General features: G+C 33.4%; 3 protein-coding genes across 6 annotated transcripts; all 3 read right to left on the bottom strand.

The window, feature by feature from the left end:
- Nucleotides 1-764: 764 nt before the first annotated feature.
- Nucleotides 765-8,047, bottom strand: LOC120191938. The gene is made up of 7 exons (XM_039194800.1): nucleotides 7,476-8,047; nucleotides 3,685-3,784; nucleotides 3,317-3,382; nucleotides 2,565-2,679; nucleotides 1,763-1,845; nucleotides 1,274-1,335; nucleotides 765-1,096 (listed from the first exon to the last, which is right to left on the bottom strand). Exons 1-7 carry the CDS (start codon nucleotides 7,658-7,660, stop codon nucleotides 991-993), a joined length of 717 nt encoding a protein of 238 aa, XP_039050731.1. The 5' UTR covers nucleotides 7,661-8,047; the 3' UTR covers nucleotides 765-990.
- A 1,162-nt stretch (nucleotides 8,048-9,209) lies between these two features.
- Nucleotides 9,210-14,438, bottom strand: LOC120191702 (uncharacterized GPI-anchored protein At1g61900-like). Of its 4 annotated transcripts, none has more exons than XM_039194619.1 (8): nucleotides 14,344-14,438; nucleotides 12,978-13,069; nucleotides 11,583-12,434; nucleotides 10,543-10,788; nucleotides 10,401-10,415; nucleotides 9,867-10,007; nucleotides 9,697-9,744; nucleotides 9,210-9,362 (listed from the first exon to the last, which is right to left on the bottom strand). In XM_039194619.1, exons 2-8 carry the CDS (start codon nucleotides 13,042-13,044, stop codon nucleotides 9,289-9,291), a joined length of 1,443 nt encoding a protein of 480 aa, XP_039050550.1. In that variant the 5' UTR covers nucleotides 13,045-13,069; nucleotides 14,344-14,438; the 3' UTR covers nucleotides 9,210-9,288. The 4 variants fall into 4 exon arrangements, with proteins under 4 accessions (XP_039050550.1, XP_039050548.1, XP_039050547.1 ...); XM_039194617.1 differs by having other exon boundaries at nucleotides 9,211-9,362; nucleotides 12,978-13,100; nucleotides 14,344-14,431; XM_039194616.1 differs by lacking the exon at nucleotides 14,344-14,438 and adding an exon at nucleotides 14,206-14,303 and having other exon boundaries at nucleotides 9,211-9,362; nucleotides 12,978-13,100.
- A 2,359-nt stretch (nucleotides 14,439-16,797) lies between these two features.
- Nucleotides 16,798-18,968, bottom strand: LOC120192124 (probable trafficking protein particle complex subunit 2; the record flags this gene model as incomplete). The annotated part of the gene is made up of 4 exons (XM_039194959.1): nucleotides 18,868-18,968; nucleotides 17,809-17,928; nucleotides 16,988-17,073; nucleotides 16,798-16,885 (listed from the first exon to the last, which is right to left on the bottom strand). Coding segments are annotated over exons 2-4 (255 nt in total), but the record flags the coding sequence as incomplete, so codon positions are not given.
- Nucleotides 18,969-19,461: the final 493 nt, after the last annotated feature.

The raw sequence follows: 19,461 nt of genomic DNA, 5'->3' as shown, positions 1-19,461 counted from the left end.
ATTAATTAAAATCGTATATTATAAGATATTTTTTGTCACTGAGTTTATTTATTTATTTATTTTTTTTTTTTGAGGAGGGAAAGGGTTGATGTGAGATATTAAAAAGAAAATTGAAGTAGACTCTTTATCTCCGGCATTACTTTAAACTTGAAGACTGCAGCGAAAAGGAAGACAGAGAGGGGTTGCAGAAGAGAGGGAAAAGGACTGCTGCGAAGTGAGAGGCTAGCCATTGTGGTTCGACCGGAGCTTGAAGACACCGTGTACTTCAACCATTTTCTTGAAGACGGCAACTATTTCCGACGTCTTCCAACGTCAATACCCTATTCGAAAAGAATAATATGATGATGCCGGGAACAAAATTTCCCTCAATGCCTTACCCCAAGAATTTTCCCCGGTTTGATCTCATAACTCAACCATCTAAGAAATCTCATAAAACGTAACTGCTCTAATGCAAGAATTTTGTTCTATTGAAAATTCATGGTAATAGTAAAGATTTGTTTAGTTGTTCAATTTTTTCTTTAAAATTTTAATTTTTATATTGTTAATTCTTTTATATTTTATTGAATATTTTCTGATTTTGTTTTAGTTTTATTTTACATTTTTAACAACTTTATCTTTCAGTCATATTATATTTAAATAACAATTCCAATTTCATTTAGTTTGGTTTTGGCTTTAGAATATATAAACCAACAGAGGTAATGGAGAGATCTAAAAACTAAGCAAAGAATTAAAATTTATATTTCAAGTCTTGCTTTATGCACAAACCACCCCTATACAATCCTTAGGTAAGTCACCTACCGCATGAAACCAAGAAACAAACTACTGAGGGTTCAGAAGCAAAATAAAAACATAACACAGCCTTCCAAATTTCTTAAAAGCGACGATCCCATCGACGGGTAGTTATTTTCCCGTTCAGCAGAGCCGCACGACGCACTGTATTAAAGGGGAAACTAAATAGATGAGTTTGATGGGATGGAAGGAGGATCACGGCTACATGGAAGGGGGCGGAGGAGGAAGGATGGTGTTGGCAAGATCAAGATTCAGTTTCACAGGTAGTTGCGGCATCTGCTTCATTATATCTGGCACATCATTCATCCTGCAAATGGAAATCAATAGAAGCATGTAAGGACCCTCCCGATACCGGTGTTCGGATGCACATCGAGCACAATGATGAACAAGGGTAGTTGTAAAGAACTCAATCCTTCATTTATGACAAACGAATTAAGATTTCAATCAATATAGAAAGGGATGTTTAATGAAAACCGGAACTTACTCATTCATGAGCTTGAGAAGGTTGTCCCGAGTTTGGTAGAGGAGGCCGATATTTTCCTGTATCTGGAAATGAGTAAAGGAGACAAGTTCCATTAGAGACCCGACAAGGCTGAACAACACGGAAATTTGGGTTCATCCACACCAACACACAGAAACTCTATTCGCTTTTACGTTTTCCATATTGCAACTATGCTCGTAATATATACTAACTTAAAACATTTCCATCCTGGTAATGACAGATATTAGAAGACGAGAGACTTCGAATATTTTTTATACTAATAGACAGAAAACTGAAGCTATACTACTTGGACTTGGGTATGTTCAAAATTTTCTCAGTTTTTGTATGTATCTAACAGATCTTTAGGAGGTCCCAAACCCAAATTCACGTCTGAATATGCATCGGACATTGGTGTAAACACAAGTACTTCAAGAAAAATGAAGAGTGGGATTAACATAGTAAATTTGATCTACTCATAGCATGACCACTTACCTTAAAAGACGCAAGATTTTCAGATATTTGATTCAAGGCTTGAGCGTTCTGCTCCAGAAGTTCTCCTGCCACCCCGCCGATGGCTGTCAAACGACATTAATGAAGTTTTTAGATTAAATTTCCAACAATAACAGAACAGAAAAAGGGGTTTTCATGCTTAAAAAACTTCGGCAACCAAAATACTAAATTCAAACTTCGTCATTTGCAAAACCAATAATCAAGAACAGAAAGGCATTTGATAAATAATTGCAGGCAACTTTTTATGTTGCTTGCATTTGGCAAAAATCTTCTCTTTCACTTTTTTCCCTTTCTTTCCTTATCTAGAATTGTTTAGTTTAGTAAGTTGACGACAAGACATAATACAGGCATCAACAAAGTCATGTCAAAGAAAGCAACGCTCAGTAAAAGAAGGAAAGAAAATATGCTTCACCTGTTTGAAACCCTTAAAACTTGTAACTTTCTTTTCAAGTAAAAGAGAAAAGAGGTCAGAACAACTATGTGCCCGGCAGGGATCAAATAAATCCCAAACAAAAATATAGAGAAAGCACCAAATATTCAGTGCAACTATTAGAGCAACGAAATATGAAACACTAAAACTCGATCCCTACTTCAAGACTATGTATATAAAACTTCTTTTAAGATAATACTAAATATATCTTGATGAAAAGTAACCAACTGATAAATTTAATTAAAATTGCATGCTGATAGGTGTATTTTAATAAAGTATAAAACTTGTTAGTAAGAATCAACAAAGACTTAGCTATTACGAGCAACTTAAAAATTGTCAAAGATAAAATCCGACCTCCGAGTGGAATGCCATCATTATAGTCCACAGAAATCATTGGGGTTGGATATTGGGAAATACTAGATTGACCAGCAAAATGTGTAGACTTTGCTGAAGGATCAACAACTCTTTCCTGAAAGAAAAACAAAAGTTATTGTCAAGTATCTATTGGCCCAAAATATGATCCTAATATAAAAATATTGCCTTATTTCTCATCATATCAACAAATTATTATCATGAACTGGAAACTTTGAAAGAAAATTTTCTGATTAAGTCTAAATATCAGCCAAAGTGGTGAACTTATCATCAGACAAATGACCGTACCAAAGAGGCACATCTGAAGAGATGTGGATGACTGCGGATAATAATGCACCCATAACAAGTTATCAAGGATAAGCAATACCTATGAAGTATGAACCTAAGGTAACTGAGCAAAATTCCACCAAAGGAATAGCTGCTTAGCAGAAGGAAGAAATTCAATCCCCATCCAACATCTCTACTAAGAAAAAGTAAACTATTACTCAATAACTCTCTTGAGTTCAAGGAGTTTCCTTTGACCACCTCACATGTCTTCAGATGTGCATGGTTGCAAGAGGAGTTAAATGGATAAACAGAGAACTTCTGCAGGTCAGTTTCACAGAGAGATAATTTACTTTTAGTTTATGTCTAATTTTATGAAGTCTAAGAAGTAACTAAGAAGGCTCTTAGGAGCAATCAGAACACAAATTAGTGCAACTTAACACACAAAGAAAAAAAAAAGTAAATCATACCTTTTTGTCTTTACTTTTCCTGGCATAACTGTGCTCTTCCTTCCTTCTCTTGCTAGTTTCCTTCTTCTGCGTGAAGCATAAATCAAATCGTGCTCTTGCAATACACAAATACATGCATAAACAACATTTTACTCTGTAAAAGCAGAGCAAATATCCTCTTGACCAATCATAAATGCTTCATATTCTAAAGTAGATTTAAGATGAAACCATCAAAATATATATGAATTGAGTAAAATGATTGCAGCCAGTATCATTGAAGCTGCATGCTAATGCGAAATATGCTTCGTATGTGGTTATATATATATGAGTCTACATTCTACAGTTCTGGCAAAAAATACTGATGGGTTTAAAAAGAGAAAAAAGCTTACATTCATCCATCTGCAACGCAAAGCCACATCCCGTACAGTCTTATTTTGCAAGTTCATGGCTATCTTCGCATAACGAGTTATGCTCAGATCTAATGCAAATCTGCAAGAAATACCAAGGCACCACTGTGAAAACTAAATTGACGAACTCAAATCCCGGGGGGAGGGGGGAAGAAAAACAATTCAGAAACTAAATTCTCCATGAAAGTAAAGTAGCTCCATTAATTGGCATTAAAGAAACAGAATACAAGATGAATTGAATAACAGAAGTAAAAATGATCATCCAGTATTAGTTAATAGCAACAGAATATGAAAAAAAAAATGAAAGGGAGGGGAGGGAAGGGAAGAAAGGGACTATTGTCTCCCCATTTGTTTTACTCCCTCTAGAAACTTAGATACCCATCTCACTGTTAATACCTCCTCCAAGCATGATTGTTTGAAAAACTTGGTAAAATTGTTTCTTTGATTCTATAATTAACCGAAGTTAAGGAATATAATCAACTTATTCATGAAAATAAACAGAAAAGGAAAATGGTTAGATTATAATGAATACATATTGTAAAATGAAAAACATCAATGACATCTAAACAATAAACATATTAAATCACTCACCGATTTCTGTCTAATAATTGACTCAAAGAAATCCTACCATACCAATTCTAGTGACTTACCAGATTAGAAAAAAAGCCAATTAGAGACTCCGAGTATGGAATAGAAGAAACTACATGCATATAAACAACAAACCCAATGCAATTCTTGACACCAAATATCAGCGTTTTATAGTGCCCAAAAGAAACGGTTGAAAGAGAGAATCTGTTCTTTGCAGTCATTGCCTAACAAGTGCAACAAACTGGATGGGCAATTGTTAACTACCTAATTAAGAACTTCAGCAGATGCCTTGATGCATGACACCCCCTCTTATGCGTTACTAAAAACAGTAAATGTTCTTTCCCGCAACAAGCTACCTGCATTAAGAGTTTTATGTTGACTGGACCACAAGAAAAGTGGAAAAACAATTGTTATCAAGTCATCAATTGACACCAGTACCGGGTTCAATGCTTGGACAATCCCTATCCCCTTCCCCTTCTAATGAACAGCAGCAGAAGTCTCAATGCATGCTACCCCTTATACGTTACATAAAATAAAAGTTTTTTGTGCAACAAACTACACATAAAAATAAGGAATCCGATTTCAATTTCCTAACAAGTGTAATGAACTGGATGGATATTTTCCTAACAAGTAACACATAAGAAGGGTCCAATCAGTCCTTTGCAATCATTTCCTAACAAGTGTAACGAACTGGATGGACATTTTCCAGATATTCAATTAAGAACTTCAGCAGATGACTCAAGGTGAGGTACCTCTTCTTATGCGTTACTTGAGAAATAAATGTTTTTTGCAGCAACAATATCTAGAATTTATTACTGATAAAATGGGTAGGGGGCTTCACTTTGGACCCAATCCAATTATTGTTTAAGCTGCAAGATGTATATTTGCAATATATATCTCTCTTATTACTAAATAAAGCATGAAGCCATAGCCCACCAACTCCAACACTACCCTTCTATAATGTAAGGCCCAAGATCATTGCCCTCTACCTCCTTACGTATATCTAAAGAAGTATCTTTTATTCTTCTTTCTTTACATTTATGAACTGCTCTTCTTGCTTGATCTTGTTTGCTCACCTCATTAATTGCCTACCAAATGATTAAGAAACATTTCTATAGATGATCTTTCAGCTTCTTTTCTTTTTGTTTTAGACAAATCTATTTTTTTTCCTCATCTAGTTAGATGTTTGATTAAGGAAAATCAGTCAAGAAAACTTCTCACACTATTGTGGCTTAGAGGAAGGAACGAGTTTCCCTTAATAAACTGTTTCATCGATCTAGGCTCGAGTTCTTTTTCCTCAAATTCCAGATTGAAGAGAATAAAAGATCATGATATCATTTATCTAGTCTTCTGAGGAATAAAATACTGAATAAAAGAAGCCTTAATAAGGAAATCGTTTATTTTCTTTCCATAGAGAGGTACATACTAACCTGTCATAATTCATTCAGATATGATACATAATCTTCTACCTCACAAGCCTACCAGCTAGGGAGGTAACTCTCAGTTACCTCTGAATTAAGCACGATACAGGAGGAAAACTAGAAATAAGACAATGATACCAATTAGAGCATGTGTATCATCCACTACATATAGTGTGCCAAACTTTTAGATTACTTAACAAGATAAAGTCACCTGATGTTTCCTTTATTTCTTGAGACGAGAAAAAACATATTATATTGCACCAAACCACACAGTATCTACTAATCGGGGGGGGGGGGGGAAGCTTACACTAAATAAAGGTTTTATCCACAAAAATATATAACGAAATAATGAAGGGTTTAAACATGAGCAGAACTAGTAAACTTCATTCTTGAAACTTTAAGATCCAATATCAAAAACTTTTGCCTGTCTCCAGGTTACCAATGGTAAGGGTAAAGATGCGAATTTCCAAGAAGAAAAACAAGGTGGGTTGTGGGAACTGGGAAGGGTGTTGCAAAGAAGACAATGGGTGTTGAAAAAGAATGGATTGGGGATACGATATAGGAAAAGAAGGCAAAATGGAAGAAGCAAGCAAAAAATAAAGGAGACATGATAGGCAAAATGAATGAAAATTGAAAAGGATGGCAAATCACAAGAGATAATTTGATTTTTATAGTATTTATATATAAAAAGTCAAAATTAGTGTAGTAAAGCTATTGGCCTAACTAACTGTAACTAAATTTAGTCCTATTAAGAAAAGAAATGCAGAAAACAATGGAAGTTGAAGAGAACCACATTCTTATGAGCAGATCAGATAAAGTTCGAATACCATGATTACCAAATACAAGAAAAATTGTTAGAGGAAGTATGATGTTTTAGATATGTAAGCCACTTGATTAGATGTCCAGACACTAAGAAAGATGCAAAACATACACAAAAATGTTATACTTTCAATTATGGAACCCCCACGTTGCAACTTTCAAAGACAGGTGATTCAATAAGTTTCAATATAATTGAAGCCAGAAGTTAACCCAAATGTTAAGGAATAGAGATGATCCAAATGCCTCCTAATAGAAATATAATGTCTATGAGGTCAGCACTACCCATTTCCAAGCACAATATTTTACCTTCAGTATCTTGGCACCACAAAAGCTACAATGACAAACATAAGATTTCTAAACAGCATTTAAAACACCTCGCTTACAACCTGTGTTGGTCAGGCTTTTCATTTTTCTTGAAGTACTCAAGTCCGATACTTCTGTCCAACATATAGATATGGGATATGACCTCCAAGGGTCCTAAGAATACATGAGAAACATATAAAAAGTCTAACCATAACTATGTCAGATAAGGACACTTAAACTCGAGTCGAGTAACTTAGCTTACAGCCATTTGAATACTCAGATTGCAACTATGATAAACAAGTTGGGAATAGATAAAACATCAATGGAAATGGCATTCTGTGAAGGAACAGTGATGGATATAAATACGTTGCTCCCATGCCTATCGGCTACTAAGTTTTCTCTGGCCTTTATAAAACTTAAGCATTGTAATATTGACAGACTATTGGCTTATTTATCATTTGCAATCAATTCTAAGAAACAACAATTCAAACAAGAACCCAACAACTAAATTCACATTTCTAGTATTTAAAAATTCAAAATCTACATTAAAGACTTCAAAGTTTTACAAAAGAGAATTCCACCAAAACTCCAAAATTCTACGAAACTAAAAGAAGAAAAACAAAAGACAAAAAGAGGACTCACGTTTTTAAACCGTCTTCGAGTATAGCTTGCTCTTCTAATGTCCAATCCATCGAAATACCAGGGTTATGCTTCAAACCCGAACCCAAAGTGTCGGGTGCAGGATTCCCGTTGTTCAAGTGTGCTCCATTGAAAGAAGGCGACGGGTGATTCGCTTCTTGTTGATGGTTCCCCGGTGGGTTCGCCATCAAATTTAGCTTCAAAAAGGAATCTCCGATTTTCAACCCCGTTCACTTTTTTAGGTTTTACATAAATTAGAATGGGAATCAAAAAATAAAAAATAAACCCCAGACTTGTGACAAATATCAGAGATAAGAGAATCGGTTACTACCCATCAGCTGAAGCGTTCCCGCCATAAAAACAAACAACAACACCCAGATTAAAAAACACAAAGGGAATGAGCTATCAAAGGTTACGAAAGCAAAATCAGAATTCAAATATGGGAATATTAGATTGAAGGGAGTTGTTCTAACTTGAAATTGAATCAGCACCAAAAAGAGAGAAAAACCAAAATTTTGAGAGAGAAAAGGATTCTAGACAGAGACAAATAGAGATTCTGGTATGGTAAAAGTGAAGGAACAGAGGAGAAATCAAATCATAACCGAATTTGAATTGTGAGACATGAAATCAAAAGGTTGCTTTCTGATTTGAAGTTACATAGTTCACGTGCTAGCTTTTGATGTTTCTATATTAGCCGACCCTAGGAACTCACATAAACTCTGTTCAAATGACTGTTTTGCCCTTTTGAAAATAATAAAATAAATAATTCTTTTATTAAATTAATAATTATTAAACCGATTATTTTCGATCATATTATATTAATAAAAACATATTTTAATTTCGACTGATATGAATTTTCAATTCCAATTTTGGATAATTCATTTCTTTCTTTTTCTAATAAAAATAGTATTTAATATATTATCAATAAAAATTTATATTTTACAAATATCACTTTAGAGAGACGGGGACATTAACCTCGCATTAAAAAGAAAATGAGAAATTATAAACTTAAAAACTTTTATTATGTATATCTCTTTGGAAGAAAATAATAATACCGTAATAAATGACATCAAAGCGACTCTTTGACTATATAAATTTACAAATAATAACTCCGTAATGAGAGAAAATATTATACCCTAAAAGTAAATACATATACGCGTCATACACCTGATGATTTTAGTAGATTGACAAAAAGTGTGACACATTCAAATTCCACTAATTCTGTGTAAATTTATTATAATTCAAGTATAGATACATAATGTAGTCATACTTGATTTGATTATATATAGTTAAGCTAAGCCGGTTTAATCCATATAACTTAACCCGACCCATGAATAGACAGATTTACATGAAAACGATAGGCCTTCTATATATAATTTCCTTTGGGAAAGTACCTTTCTTTTTACACTTCACTTTACAAAAGCATCTTTTCCCCTTGATTTTTCTTTCTTTTCCCTCCCCCAAGGGAAAGCTTGGTTAGAAAAAGGAAAAATAAAACCCAACCGAACAGACCGTTATCAATAAAATAGAATTTTATAAACTGGAGAAACTCAATTCCAAGCAATCCAGTTAGAGAATTCTATTCAGTTTTAGTTCTCGAATGAAAAAAATCAAAAACACTATACACCAATAACAACTTTTATCCAAAAACAGAACCGAACTATACCGGAAGCAATGAAAATGAAGAGAGAATAGATTACTATACAAGGCTGCTGAAGAAGGGCCTAATGAAAACATACAATGTAAGTAAAATTATTCACCACATAGGTCCTACACTTTTTTTAAATCACAGCTCAACCTGCAAACTACAGACTCTTTAGCACAAAAATGTACTGAAAACAAAAAATGAAAAAATGGGTACCAACATTTCCAATGTGCATCCATGGCAGCCTGCATCAACAGAATCAAATTCCTCAAGAAATTCAGAAGAAAAAAAATCTATCATTCCCTTTATATATATATATATATATATATATATATATATATATATATATATATATATATATGTGTTATTTAAACCGAGCCTATATATGTTACTCAGACTTATGAGTGTCGGATATGTGTATGCTTAATTTTTTTCCCGAAGTTATGCCATTTATTTGGAGAGCCTCTAGAGAGTCATCTATCCATACCCATACCCGAATACGTATTGGATACAGGTGTTAGGTATGTATACTTCGTAGTTAACCAAATATAGGAGATACAAATAAGACATGTTACTCACCGGGATTTTTCAGCGTCTCGGATGTTGGTAAGGCAGGCAACGACATTTCTGCAGCAGGCAACAGCCATTAGAATATAAGATGAAGCACAACTCCTCTATTGAATCCACACTTCAATTCCCTTCTAAGAGAATCAAACATATGAAAGCTCTTTTTTTCTGCAAACAATTACCTGGAGCACAAAGAGACAAGGATGACATCGACGATGATGAAGGCCACGGAGCACCGATGTTGTCAGTCAAGTCACATGTAAAGCTGTAGCCAGTCGAATTGTCAAATACCACATCTGCTGGCAAGCTTCGTAGTAGGCATCCTAGATATGTAGAAAATACCAAAATTTTCAGTCTCTATGGTACATTTTAATTTCTTTCAAGTTTTAGTGCATAATCATCTAACTAATTAAGACCTATGTCACTCGGACTTGAATGCATGTTGGATAGGAGTATGCATCCGACAACAGTACGAACAAGATCCTCGAGTACAAATTTAAGCACATAAAAAGTGGTCCATTGATGACTTAACCGATATGCATAACACATCAAACGACTTAACCAATACGCATACACACATTGAACCTTGTCCATATACCACATACATAGACCGGCATACATAAAACGCACACAATAATACATACACCATTTACATTTTTAACCGATGATTGTGCAAATGTGGGAGGGGTAGAAAGTGAACAGGAAACATGACGAACCTTGTTGTCCATAAGCTGTCATAAGGACCGCCCATAAGAATTCAACAGGCAGAAAGAAAAGAAGAAAACCTCAATATCAGATAAAACGTCAGAGGAAAATGGGCAATGTTTTAGAAGAACAGCATCAAACAGAACACAATACCTTGGATACTAAAATCTTTTAAGTCGACATCACAAAGCTCATAAACATTTGTGAGAACTCCACCTTTTCTTAGTATAGACCCGAACATTGTTGCACAAACAATGGCTTGCTTGTTTGTAATTAACATTTGCTTCTGTATCCTTGCGATGTATGTATTCAATGAGCTACAACAGGAAGGAATTGGAGCAGCTACATTACGACATTCCTTAATTACTTCAGACGGCTGGTTCAATTCCAAAGGGCAGACTGCATATTAAAAAAATTATCCCATTTTAGACAACACATAAAACTCAAAACGTATTTGAAACAAATTATATGATATCTTGCAATACAAATGGAAAGCAACCATGTGAACTGAAAATGGGAATTAAAAAGATAGAGATAATGATCAATGAAGCTCAAGCTCATTAAAAAACTATGCGTTTACTTGACCTTATCCTGTTATGGAAGTCCGAGAAGCTTAAATGAACATATTAAAATCTACATATGTCTTGGCCAAGACAGCCACGGTCTAATATTGGAAAGTGAAGTTGTAATTTGACCTCATCTTTCATGTTTATTATTTCTACCCAATATTAAAATTATTTGGTAGAAACAAAATACATGGAGAAGAAATGAACCAGCATCAAAGAAGAAAATGATAAAACATGTAAGAAACAAATAATTTAAACAAAAATCCTACATTACTTGTACTTGGGCGTGCATGACATAAACAGTTACGTGTCTGACACAGATATTTTTAACTTTTTTTCTATGTATTTGGAGGCCATAATCTCATATGCTCATGTAATTTAAGAAAAATGATGAGCCAAAGCAGCATATCATAATCTACCATCCATTCAGACTACCCATCGCCTCCATTTACATTCTTTCACCAAATGATGGCACCATGCATATGCAAGATCATCTCAACTTGAACCATCCCAAGGTAAGATACACACCCAAGCGAGTTCGCAGCAGAGACTTGGGTAACATGTAAACAGCCAGAAACTATGTATAAAATACTGAAAACAATCATGAAAGATATATAGAATCTGTACCCTTGTTGACTTTGCAAGCAGATAGTATTCTGAAAGCAGTGTTGGCCACATCTAGCGAGAGTTTCCTTGAAAGATATGAATGTACTACCCCTTTACAGTCATCGATGGCATCGACATGATTAGTCTCCCCAACAATATTTTTATTATCATTGAGCATCATTTGTGTTCCAGAAATCTGTAAAGCAGCTTCCATAATTGCAGGTTGGCAAACTGGCCTGCAGCACTCTTTTAAAGGATCAACAGTGCTGCAAGCCTCCAATAGCTTGCTCGTATTCACCGTTTTCTCGAAGATGTTAATATCCTTCACCGGACAAGAACCACCTGTGAGGTTTGATGATTTTACAGAACATACTGTGGGTATTGTACTGTTGGCGCCTCTGCTAGCTAAGATACTAATGATATCTGAAAAACAATCATTAGCAACAGCATTTCGCAAGACCAACTGATCAGAGTCAACACTGTAGTAACCCTGGAAGATGTGGAGTAAACTACCAAGCTGTGGACAACATATGACATTTCCTACAAGTGCTGCCAAAGGTAGAGAACAATCAGATGCTGTTTTCCCCATGATATTCGACATAGAAGAAAAATTTACAGGGCACCTTCCTGTTAAATTTGGTTCATATGTTGAGGGGAAACTTGGATACATGGGTGGTAAAGATTCGTTGGGATAAGGGTATCTAGGAATGACAGCAGGGGTTATTTCTATAGGTTCAAATAATGCAGTACTCGGTGGATTAGCTAGCTCAGATGTGGAAGAAACATGACTAGGGTCATGTAAAATCTGCAATGTGGCAGCATCTTGTAAACTCGATAACCAGAAAATGAAAAATAACTGTTGGCATAGGGAACCTGCACCCAGACGCAAGCCATATTCTGTCGTAAGTGTAAATATTTTAAAAAATAGTAATATCTAGAATGAAGGATAAAGTTTAAATTTAAAGCACCACGTATGTTTTTACCAGTAAGGTAAACACAAAGAACAAAACTAAGATATCTATGCCAAAACTCTAATCAAATATAACGATGGCTAACCATTAACTGAGGAAAATGATGTCATATAATAACAATTTTTTTCTACGTAGTGGCTCACCTAAGATTCCCTATAAGTGTGAAGTTCAAGTAAAAAAATTTATCATCCCAAGCAAATTTAAAAATACAGGGTCCAAATTAACAATAAAGAACTTGCCTAATATGCATAGAAATATTGACTCTAAATCATAAAACATTATCACCCGCAAATCAAAGCCAGCATGTCTTAAAATAAAGAAAAAGCCAATTCGAAACCTTTATAACATCAAACTTATGGCGACCTCTGCCACTTTTTTAACAGCACAACGCCATGTCTAAAGCTAAAAATTAAGCAGATCCAATTAGTCAATTCAAACAACTTACCTTTAACACAGCTAACACTCTGAAAGCAGTTCATAGCTCTTCTAGCCTTTTGCCACCATTGAATCATGCAACTGAAATCCCTCTTGTAGCTCCTTAACAACAATTGCAGTGATGCAGTAAAGCCTATATAGGCTTCAAGTGTTAGAGCAAGTTTGGGAAAGAAAAATTAATGCCCAATAAGAAATAATGTAAAACAAAATGTAACTCTTTATCCTTGAAACAAAATTAGCACCACATTCATCAAATTGTGCAGGAGAATAGCAATTAAACAAAGCATACTTAAACATTGTTGAAAAAATTTCATATCCATAGCCTTTTTTAATTATAAAAAACAGCTGCATCACACGGTATTGTCACTCTACCAACAAGTTTCAAGTCTAAATTTTTATTTTATCATAGATTAGGCCTGTCCAGTTTAGGCTTGGTGTGATTGTGAGAAAAACAGCTAGTTCCTCTCATCATTCCGTGCATTACCCAGGTTACAAAAATATTGACTTAATGAGCATCATTTTACCTCCAACTCTTTATGCACCATAAAAACATAAGTAAGGTTGAGCAAGCTTAAAAGACTAAACTATTACTATAATTTAACCCACGTAATAAACATTCCCTCTAAAGCCTGTAACTAGAGCAAGGACACTTAAAAGTCCAGGATCGACAATCAAGCCATTCAGCAAAGTTTTAGCTACAACACTTAAATAAAGAACCCCACTCAAAATAGCCCCAAAACTGAAGTAAATCACCATCAAGTTCTTTTTTTCTCAGACGACAGACCTCGTATTAGACATATCTTAACACAAGCTCTAGATCAATTCAATCAAGCAACTAATCAAGCAATATTTCATTTCTTCCATCACATCAGCTAACACAAAGATACGCAAATCTAAGGAAAATGGATAGCAATAGTTTAACCTATGTTGTGATCATCTAAACCTCAACTTCTTTTTCCATTTTTTTAACAGGATTTTGTAAATGAGACTAAATCTAAGGGGGAAATACCCATTTTCCCTTCTTTCCTCGTACAATTTCCTAGATTAGCAAACAAAAGAGTAAGCTATATGTTAAGCATAAACAACAGAATCAAACCATTTACTCATATCAATCTTAGAAAAACAACAAATTTCCCCGAAAACAATATCAAAAAACAAACTCCCCAAAAAATGGGAATAAAAAAAGAGTTAGCTCAAAACACTTCAAAAAAAATTTGGGGGGGGGGGACAAAACTCACCCAAATTTCCTTACTTCTGAGTTAGCTCAAAACCCCAAAAAATAACCAAAAAAACCCCACACTCACCAAAATTTCCTTCTTTTTCCAGCATTTTCTTAGCTACCAAACACTCAAATCAAAAGAAAATAAAAAAGTTACCTGATGATGTGGAAGACGTAACATATTCTGGTGAAAATTGAGAGGAAAAAAGTTATCGAATCAAAAGGAGGGTCAAATAGGTGGGTGAAAAAGACCGAATTTCATTAGTATTATTATTTTCTTTTATAATTCTGGGGAATAAACAATAAGAAAATACTCAAAACGAGAGTTTTCTGTTTGCCACCTTTATTTTTCTATAGTATTATTTCTATTTAGTATATTTGGGGAAAGGGTTTCTTTTACTGAGTGAGTGAGTCAGCGAGCGAGTCAGAAATGGGGTCGCTGCTGCTGAGTGGGGACCGGACCGACTGGTTAACTTTACCTCTTCTCTTCGTTTTCAATCTTCTGTTTCGGATTCGGGTTTGCTTTTACCCGACTTGAACAAACTAAATATTATGAATATATTATTCAAAAATTGATTTTTATTCATCTCTAATCATAAAAAATATATATAATAATCAAAATTCAAATTCAATTGAAAATTAATTTTATAATTTATATTTAATTTAATAAAAATAATTATTTTTAATTATCTAATTAAAAATAAATTAAATTCTTACATTTGATTTTAAAATTCAAACTCAATTGATTATAACATGAAAACTTGAATTCAACATGTAAAATATTTAATTTAATATTAAGATATCTAAATTTAATTTAGTTAATCAATAAAATAATTAATTTAAAATTCATTTAATTAAATTTAGTTTTTTTTCAGTCCAAACCCAATATTAATACACTTATTTTATAAATCACATCTGAAATTGACAATTTTTAAAAAAATTTAATTTATTAATTTAACATTTAAAATTTAAAAAAATTAAATTAATACTTTTAACCTAAAATCTCAAATAAACATTCAATGCTAATGTGACATTTTAATAACTATTTGATTTATGATACATAACCCTAATGAAATCAGCATTTTGATCCATCAATGTTGCCTTCATATTATATTCACACATGTATCAATTTAAGATGTTTGTATTCAAATGTGACAAGAAATTTTGTACTAATTCAAAATTTAAAATTTAATCCTCGTATTATATTTTTTACTTGATTTTTAAAAATAAATAAAAATTATCATTAATTGAACAATGCAAATTTTCAATCATCTACATGTATACTTTTTTAAGGTTCAAATTGATAAAAAAAAAATTGTAACTAAAAACAATTTATTTTACTTTTACAGCTATTGGATCAACCATTAAAAAATGAATAAAATTAACAAAAAAACAATATTTAAAATAAAAAACAATATAATGACTCAATTTCACCCAAAAAATGATATAGAAACTAAATTTTAAATTTTAGAATAGTACAAAAACCTTTCGTCTATTTAAACCATTTCTTCTTCTTCTTCTTCTTCTTCTTCTTTCAAGTTTAGGTATCAATTTGATCTAAAAAGTTTGTGCCGATTTGAGAAAAATTACTAACTCAAGGTACTGATTTGTACAATAAGCCAAAAAATATAGATCTTTTCAGCCCATGCATTGATTTATAATAGTAATTATTCTTCATTGGATACCCTTTTAGACGTTGAAAAGCTTACCATTTTCACCTTTTCCATGTTCCTTCAGTCTGTTATCCACAGTATCACACATGAGTAGATTTCACACTGCACCAAAATCTACGTGGAAAATAACTAAAATATAACATATATATATCAAACGAGTATGCGTATGCCGTATGCATATACGAATGTCTTAAAGACTAACAAAAATTATTAACAAATAAGTATAAACATCTTAATACTATGCGTTATGCCTATAGCCATGTTGTCTTTTGGTAGTGTTAAAAACCGGAATCGATCTCCGACTCGGTAACATAAAAAAAGAACACAAATGCATTTTGCAAAAGCTCAGTTTCAAATTCCTCAACAGAAAAATGCAAACCTAGAGATATTTTCTTGCAAGAGCACGGACTTTTGTATCGAAATGCGATGAAGTAATGCGGGAACCGGGCAAGTAGAGTGGATTAAGAAGGCTCTGCAATTACCAAATTTAAGATAATCAAAACATCATCCAACCTTGGATAGATTGCTTTATATATGCATTTTCAAATATATGTCGGCCACAATTCTCGGTGACTAATCTAGTTCATAAAACAGCACGTGTAATAAAGCTCATGCATGAGGATGTTCATAAAGCCTAGACTGATCCAAAAGACCAACACAAGGAAAAAGGGGGGAATCGATATATTTATCTGCCAGATGAATCCAAGAAGACGAGTTGATAAGAGAAGCAGAGTACAGTGGCTACCTTTATATAAAGCTCATGAACCTCTTGGAAAAAGCTCTTGATTCCATCTTCACTACGAGCATTGTGAAGTAGCATAAGTCGTGTATGTATGATAAAGTGAAGGAAACATACTAAAATCGAGACTAGGAACAGCGATACCGAAATATAAACATGAGGGAAATGAAATGAAAGCTATCGAGTTATGAATATGTAAGTCAATGCAGTACTTATAAAGGATATGATCAGCAGTAACATAAACCGATACCACCAAATCATTGAATTCGTCAATCGATTTCAAGAACCTGCAACAGAAATGAGCTGGTAAGATGAAAGAATTATAGCGATACTTTTCAGAGTTCTCTGGAATATGCTAAAACGGAAATATCATAAAAAATAGAACTTACATTGCACTAGTGGTCCATGCAAGATCTTGAACAATATCCAGAGCTGCATGTAATACGAATTGTTGCAGCTGAGCAGCATCATCTCTCTACATTGAACAATTCAGTCAGAAAGAAAGAAACAACCAATGTTACTTGAATTCGGGTGTGAGTGTGAGATATCAGTATGTGTCTGACAAGCAATTTAGTTAGAAAGATAGAAACAACCAATGTTACTTGACCTCTGGTGTGAGTATCAGAAATCGGTAGGTGTCTGACGAGTATGTTCAATTCTTTCTAAGTTTTTTCATGTATTTATTTAGAGGGTTCTTCAATGGGTCATACCTACGTATCCAAGTCTGATACGGGTATGAGATACGAGAACTTTAAGAAATTAAAAGTCAGAGGGGAACAAATAACGACAGCTTCTGACACAGGTCCAAAAAGACATTAAAATAAACATAACATGTGTGGAATAAGTTAGAAACATTTTAATCTTATGAAATCCAACGACACCTGATCATATACAAAAAAGGAAGAAAAATAAACCAAATACAAAATATAGAAAAATTGCTAATAACAAAAAACAACATGATGATCTAAAGATATATTTCCTAGTTGAACTAAACAGTTTTTATCAATTTAAAGTTCTAATAGTACTAAGCAAATCTGATGCATAATTAATTTTGATCATTCTTTCTTCAGCCGATGAGCTTCATTTCTATCATCGGCGTAACAAAAGTATCACTATTAGATAATCAACAGGTGAAAGAAAAATGAGGTATAGATAAGAAATCCGATAAAAGGAAAAACATATCTAAAAAGGAAGTGAAGGAACATCATACTTTAGCAATAGAACCCACTTCAGCTTCATATATTGGAATGCCATTTCGGCTCACGATGTTAAAACAAGTTGTAGTTGTCATCCTTGTGCCACAACAAGATCAACTCTAGTTGATGGAATTCTGACATCAAAAGAGAGAAAATCATATGCCATATGGTATGTAGAACGCATAAAGCACACCTTATATATAAAAGCTAACCATATATGTAGAAAGGAAGAGAGAAAATAGTAACAATGCATGTACGTATAAGCTCAAAAGGAAGATGTCTAGTTTCTACATTTCACCGACCCTTCATTTTTCCTTAAAGGTGTCCCTGTTCGACACATATCTAGACATGAGGGTACGAACCTTCATATACATGGAAAAAAAATAGAAAATGTTAAACATACCTATGTCAGACATATATCCATATTCAAGACTAAAACCTGAGTCCGAGTAACATAAAGTTTAAAGTTCAAACAGTGCATCATAATCATGCTTTTGAAATAAACAAGCTGCAACTTGAATGAAAAGTTCAACTAATAGAACATAAGAACCCCTTTGATCCACATAAAAATCTCTAAGCTTTCGGGTGTTAAGACAAAAATTCAACACAATCCCAACCAAGTTAACACCAAACAAATAATTTCTATTATAACTTCCTAAATTCGAATCTCTACGTAAAATCATGCATTCGTAGCTGATTACATGCCAACTAAACTACAATTGGTATACCAAGAATTTGTCTTTGCAAAAGAATTTACAATTTCTAGCTACATTCTTTAATTGCAATCAAATAAACAAATCTAGGCTGACACCAAATTGTGATTCTTGACTCGGTATCTCTCCATATTTCCGATCAATCAAGTATAATTCTTAGCATTTCAGTCTCCTATGAGAAGACTTCGTTGTTGTATGGGAAACCCAAGATTCAGAACGTTGAGAGATCCAAATATGAATCCGAATTTAGACAACCCAAATCATAACTCTAGCATGAACATCATATAATAAATAAAAAAACATATACTATATAACCAAAATGAAAATGGGTTGCTGGGTATTTGCCTATTTGATGCAAACCTGAAATCACGAGCTTGGAAGAAGTGGAAAACGGTAGGAACAAATGAAATCAAAAGTCGAGCTCCGATCTCAAATCAGAAACTTTATGAAGTTAAAACAAACTACAAATGAATGCTTTTGAATTACAGTTTTTTTAATGGTAAACTACTTGAATGGTCAATTACATTTTATATCTGTACGCTCTTATCTACTAAATGTTAAAAACTTAAATTTTGGTCATTTATATTATCATTTTATTAAGTTTTAGTAATACCGTTAGTTTAATGACGTGGCACATTAATAAAAGAGTTAATTTTTTATTTTAATCACTAAAATTTATATAAAATACTAATTATAAACCCAAAATAATTTAAAGATAAAATTTCAATTTACTTTTTCTTTTTCTACCTTAAATCCGCTTTCATATACTAACAAATTATGGGTGAAAATACTAAAGACTAAATGTAAGTAGTGCGAAAGGGTAACATCTAGGATTGTGTTAGACTCGTCGGAGCATTCGAAATGGTGAATACACAGATTTTTGGTACGATAAGTGGATGGACAATGAGGGCACGTTATGCATATATTATAAGGAGACATCAAGATGTAGGATGA

The sequence above is a fragment of the Hibiscus syriacus genome, unplaced genomic scaffold (assembly GCF_006381635.1).
Source record: "Hibiscus syriacus cultivar Baekdansim isolate YM2019G1 unplaced genomic scaffold, ASM638163v2 tig00116971_pilon, whole genome shotgun sequence".
Classification (NCBI taxonomy): Eukaryota; Viridiplantae; Streptophyta; class Magnoliopsida; order Malvales; family Malvaceae; genus Hibiscus; species Hibiscus syriacus.
This window is presented reverse-complemented; position numbering and strand designations above follow the sequence as displayed.